At 41.2% G+C, this 5,866-nt stretch overlaps 1 protein-coding gene and 1 long non-coding RNA gene across 2 annotated transcripts; both read right to left on the bottom strand.

The window, feature by feature from the left end:
* Window positions 1–911: 911 nt before the first annotated feature.
* Window positions 912–2,119, bottom strand: LOC104952512 (actin-binding protein anillin-like). Its single transcript, XM_010779349.1, has 2 exons — window positions 1,798–2,119; window positions 912–1,234 (listed from the first exon to the last, which is right to left on the bottom strand). Exons 1-2 carry the CDS (start codon window positions 2,093–2,095, stop codon window positions 912–914), a joined length of 621 nt encoding a protein of 206 aa, XP_010777651.1. The 5' UTR covers window positions 2,096–2,119.
* A 3-nt stretch (window positions 2,120–2,122) lies between these two features.
* Window positions 2,123–5,194, bottom strand: LOC104952489 (uncharacterized). Its single transcript, XR_799117.1, has 3 exons — window positions 5,051–5,194; window positions 3,120–3,261; window positions 2,123–2,181 (listed from the first exon to the last, which is right to left on the bottom strand). It is a non-coding gene; the product is annotated as an uncharacterized lncRNA (long non-coding RNA).
* Between the last annotated feature and the right edge of the window lie 672 nt (window positions 5,195–5,866).

The raw sequence follows: 5,866 nt of genomic DNA, 5'->3' as shown, positions 1-5,866 counted from the left end.
TCAGCTTACCATCACCTAAAGAACATATAGATTAAAAGACTAATGTCACAGCAGGATTTGGAAAAACTTGTCCATGCTTTTATATTCAGTAGACTCGACTACTGCAATGGTGTCTTCACAGGTCTCACTAAAAAATCTATTAGAAAGCTTCAGCTGATTCAGAACGCCGCTGCTTGAGTCCTCACTAACACTAAGAAAGTGGATCACATCACTCCTGTTCTGAAGTCTTTACACTGGCTTCCTGTGTGTCAAAGAATAGATTTAAAAATACTGCTGCTGGTTTATAAAGCACTGAATGGTTTAGGCCCAAAATACATTTCTGACCTCCAGCTAAATTATGAACCATCCAGATCTCTCAGGTCTTCAGGGACTGGTCAGCTTTCTGTCCCCAGAGTCAGAACTAAACATGGTAAAGCAGCGTTTAGTTATTATGCTCCAAATATCTGGAACAAACTCCCGGAAACCTGCAGGTCCGCTGCAACTCTTACTACTTTTAAATCCAGGCTGAAGACTTTTCTTTTTGTCGCTGCTTTTAATTGAACTATTCATATCTTAGACTGCACTGTAACTTTTATCCATGTATTTTTTTTTTTAATGTTTATTTTACCTTTTCTTTTTAATGACTGATTTTAAAATTAGCCATNTAAAAAAAGTCTGGATAAAGACTTTTAGGAGTTTATTTAGTATTTGTTTGTGTTTTTATTGAATTATCCTAAGCAAAAATACCAGACATTTGCTTTAACTACTCAACTGTGAAGTTTTACTGATTTGCTAGTTAAAGCAAATGTCTGGTATTTTTGCTTAGGATAATTCAATAAAAACACAAACAAATACTAAATAAACTCCTAAAAGTCTTTATCCAGACTTTTTTTAGCCAGACGGCTCGTTTATAAACAGTCAGTGAGACATTTTTATACCAAAGCATGAAGTACCTGAGCGCTGGGTGTAGACTTGCTGCCTGCAGGACTTGGCTTAGCTCCGATAGCCACGTTAGCTCCTCTGCCTGCTGACATGGGGACGGCAGAGCTCTGCTTCTCCTGAGGCTTCTCCGTGGGGAACGCAGCGTGGCTCAGGTCGTCCTCCCAGGACCCGATGGTGGCGGCGAGGTTAGCGAGACGCCCTCTCCTCCCAGCAGGAGGTCCTGAGGACGGGGTGGGGGGTGCTGCAGCTGCTGGGGGGGCCTCAGGGTGTCTCTTCGGAGGAGACGGGGGGTCTGGAGCCGCTTCAGAGGAGTCTGAAGGTGGGAAAGTGTGGGATTTTAGCAGGGATGTGAATCTATATAACTGAGGGACATACATAATGAACCTCACATCATTCAGTTACATATTGCAAACTATGAATTCCTGAAAGTGGATCAGGAAGCCTTTATCTCAACAAAGAGGAAACAAATAAAAAAAACAGGACAAATATATCTGCTTTAACAAAGATGGCTGGAATAAAAAAAGGCAAGTGACTAATGAGTGCACCACATGGTCAACTAGATTAAGTGTGTTGTAGTTCCTAAGATATAGACGTTTTCTTATGATAATATATTAAGTGTTTGGGAAAATTAAACCGTTTTTCCCTGAAATAAAATGCATAAAAAACATCCAGATGCCCAGAAGCAAAATATAGGATGAAAGAAAAACAAATGTTTAAACAGATATACATTTTTTATAGATTTGAAGCAAACTCAGAAAAGACGTGCACAAAAGTAAATGCATTGTTTCAGTTGCTACAGAGGGATTATATACTTTTGAAATAATCCATGAAAATACTAAAAAGGTATCTCAAAGAGCCCAGAAAAGATATTCTCACCGTCTCCATCCCAGTACTTCCTCTGCGCTGCGAGCCTCTGCAGACGAGACCTCATGCCGGCAGTGGGAGGAGCTTCATCTTCTTCTGGATCCTCCTTCCTCTGAGGGGTCGAGCTCACAGGAACCATCTCCTCCTCTCTGACGCTGGGAGCAACAGGAGGAGACACAACCACCATCTTCTCCACGGGTCGGGGTGCGTTCCTCTCCAGAGACGAGGCGTGGCGGACACTGTTGGGTCCCGTTGGGGGTTTCTTATCTGTGGGAGGGTCTGAGAGCACGGGGGCCACAGATCGGCTCATCGCTGGCTCCTGGTTCTCCTCGCCGGCTACATTTTCCTCCGAGCAGCGGCGCTTGGAGGGGGAAGGCTTGGAGGAAAGCTGTGGAACTGGGAGGAGGCGATGGGAGGGGGAGTATTAGTGAAGAGTACCACACACTGATGAGCAACATGTTCCTCGTTAAAATTATTAGTAGTACTGGCTGCCTTCTTAGTTTGACCATACTGTAACAAAAGAGTCTATATGTAACTCTGAAATATATAATTGTTACTCTGTTATCTAGATTCTACCATACTACATTTAACACTTAATTGCTGCTGCTTCTATTACTCTACCTGAATGTGTACTTAATGTTAATATTATGTGCATGCCATTTATCTAATACTTTTTGTCTCTATCTTTACTTTTGCTGTAATAATGTAAATGTAAAAAGGAATCCTGATTCGATTAAAGATTTAGCGAAGTATTTAAAGTGACAGGAAGTTAGAACTACAGCTTTCTGAATGTGAAAGGGCATTTAACCATGACCTCTGAGTCCAATCCAAAAATGACTCTCGCCACTAGAGCAATACATATTTTATTGCTCTCTACAAAGGCAGAGCAGAATATAAGATTTGCAAAGTCAAAATGATTTGAGTTCAGAAACAAACCTGGTAAGTGCTAATCTGCTGAAGAAAAGGAGGGATAGAGCATTTCCTCTGTTAAGGAGGTGTGCTCCAGGTTAACTTTGTGTATTGAGCACTTTACTGATAATATAATAATCTGTATTTGTAAAGCCCCTTTCATACAATAAGTGCAGTTCAAGGTGCTTTAATCACTTGCTTTTAGGAGAAAGTTGCTCTTAGTTTGTCTTAAGTTGTTTGTGTAAATTGGCTGGTGACTATCTACTCATTTTTCTATCTCTCAGTTATTCTTAAATTGTGTTCCTTCCCTTTGTACCCCGAGTTTAGGAGGGAACGTAACAGATGCCTTTGGTGAAGTGAATACTAATGGACTAAATAAGGCTTTTGAAGTTCATGAGAAGATTTATTCAAGGAAGTGTCTTCACCTTTCTCGCTGAGCGTCTCGCTGATCACACTGTTGGTGTCGGCCAGCGGTCTCTTCACCATCGCTCTGCTCGCTGCGTTCGGTCTGTCGGCCATCTTCTTCTGCAGGTTCTCTCTGCGTGCCCGGGTCCGCTCCAACAGTTTCTGGTACGACAAAAAAACATTTCAGATGGTTGCTCCAGTGGCTGCTTACAATACGACCTCCAACTGCAGTGATCTATTTGACAGTCTTAACATGTCACATTATGAGTCGCACAAAGGTATTATTTATAGCAGGGACATGGGATTTGACGCCTAATATCGCTGCCCAGTTTCATGTTTGTACTTTCTAAATCTTTTTAGATGTGACCGAGCAGGAGGCCCTTTTTTTGGTATTTCTCTGTTGTCTGTGTTTTTAGAATGTGTGTCTTTCATATGCAAACCAAGTCTACCTACGGGTACAAATAAATAACCTGAACTAGACCTGTTTTTGCCCATCTCTGTGTACAGTCGAGAGGTTTTTTTTCTGAGGCGTGCCATGGGTTTGTTCAACAACCATAAACATCGACAGGAATAACTGAACATTTTGAGATTTTAAATGGACAACATGTGAATGAACACAAATGAAGTTCCTGCAGGCTGTAATAGACTTTCATGTCATTAAAGGAATAGTTGAACATTGTGTAAACGTGTGAAACAGGGTACAGTACTTTATCTGCTTCTTTATGAGCTACTTTAACAACTTTAGTTACACAAATCAGCTCTCCACCACAAATAAAGAGGCCTCTGTTTGCTCGCCCTCTTTTCTTTACATGACATTCCCTCCGGCCATGTCACACACTCTGAATTACTGTTTGAGCATTAACCGTGCAAGTCCAAACACATTCCTGCAGCCTCAGTTTGCACCGCCTTCACAACTTCTCCGGGCAGCGTGGAAAAAGTGAAGTCACATTTTACAGCATTCCTCAGCTGTTAGCCACTCCTGCTTGCGGTTCATGGATTTGAATTTTCAAACCCTACTGGCTCGGATCCTGGAGTAACAGGAACCGTTATAAGATATAAATCATTCCTACTTTTAGCTTGCCGTGTCAGCAAGAATGCTTCAAGACAGCAAGAGCAAATCAAACCAGAAGGGGCTTTGGACAAATTCCAGTGTTGGCACATACCATTGCCTTACATGGAGACAAGCTGATTTATGGAAATAACATGACATTGTACAGGTGGTGTCTTTGGTTAAGAGCATTGATAACGTACATAGGAGAAGGTGTTATAGTCCTGAATCAAAACCTCAGCAAGGAGCCTGGTTAAAGATTTACCAGTGGTGTAAAGTAACTAAGTACATTTACTCAAGTACCGTACTTAAGTACAATATCTGAGTACTTCTTCCACCACTGGTTGTTACAGTTATTTCAGATGTTTTTGATAAGTCATTTACTCAAGTACTGTACTTAAGTACAACGTTGAGGTACTTGTACTTTACTTGAGTATTTCAAAGTGTAGCTACTGTGTACTTCTACTCCTCTACAATTCAGAGGTAAATCATGTACTTTTCCTCCACTACATGTATTTAATCCCTTAGTTACTTCACAGATGTGGATGAATGATGTGAAATATAATCAAGTCTTAAATCAGACTTTAGTTCCACCTGGAGTAAATTCTCAAGCTACCCTGCCGTATACAAAGTCATTCAAACTAGCTGCACCTTGAAATGATCAATCATTATAAAACATATCATATATATTATTCTGAAATGGACCAATCTGCACAATGACTACTTTTATTCCTACAATCTGGTACTTTTACTCAAGTACAAGATCTGAGTACTTCTATTTGTATTAAAGTACAAGATCTTCTCCCCCCTCTGGATAAATGTGAAATGCTACGTTAGCATTAGCAGCCGTTGACGTTCTATCTACCAAGGTAACTGTTTAGCTTAGCTAGCTCTCCGACTTACCTCAGTAAATGGATCCATTTTGGACAGTTTATCCAGACGATTATAAGCGTTGTATTGAACAAGAGTTACACACTGTTTGTGAACTAAAACAGGACGAAATGGAGCTCCTCTCTCCTCTTCTCGGTTCCTCTTCTCTCTGACAAAACAAACTGTTCAAATTTTGAATTTCAGCGCTGGGCCTACTGCGCAGACTCCGACCGTTGAACGAAACCACTGAGAACCAATCAGAATCGACTTGGCTTGCTTTTCACTTGAACAGCCAATCAGAGCCTAGATCTGTACAAAAAACACGTCACATGTCAACAAGGCCCCTCCCACTCCGCTGCATCACGCTTTTCACATGTTTAATGAATCAGGCAGTTGTGTATTCAAAATATTAAAAACAAAGCGGTTGAAACGAACGCTGACCTAGTAAACACGCTCTTTATACATGTATGGGCGCACAGATTCACGGATTAACTGGAACGTGATCGGATCCACAACATGCACACAATAAACATGTTTGTGCATGACTAAATGCAAAATGTCAACAAAGTGCAACACCGAACAAAATGTTTAAATAGCTTCCCTGTCAGAAAGTAAAGTCTAACTCTTCCCCTACTGGTTATGGTTTTACTACATCAAAATATTTTTGAAGGTATTGAAGGCTTTTGCATGAATATAGAATTGGAGGGATGAAACCCTCTTTAATGGTCTCACATGCAGAGCACACAGCACACACAGTGAAATGTGTTCTCTGCTTTTAACACATCCTAGTACTAGGAGCAGTGGGCAGCTATTGCACAGCGCCCGGGGAGCAATGGTCGTGGAGGGGGG

Source organism: Notothenia coriiceps, unplaced genomic scaffold (assembly GCF_000735185.1).
Source record: "Notothenia coriiceps isolate Sejong01 unplaced genomic scaffold, NC01 NC01_scaffold00020081, whole genome shotgun sequence".
Classification (NCBI taxonomy): domain Eukaryota; kingdom Metazoa; phylum Chordata; class Actinopteri; order Perciformes; family Nototheniidae; genus Notothenia; species Notothenia coriiceps.
This window is presented reverse-complemented; position numbering and strand designations above follow the sequence as displayed.

Excerpts from the sequence above, each read along its gene's own strand:
- LOC104952512 (XM_010779349.1), bottom strand. The coding sequence starts at position 2,095 with ATGAGCCGATCTGTGGCCCCCGTGCTCTCAGACCCTCCCACAGATAAG. Across the intron at positions 1,235-1,797 it reads GAAGTACTGGGATGGAGACG|ACTCCTCTGAAGCGGCTCCA; the intron begins GTGAGAATATCT and ends TCCCACCTTCAG.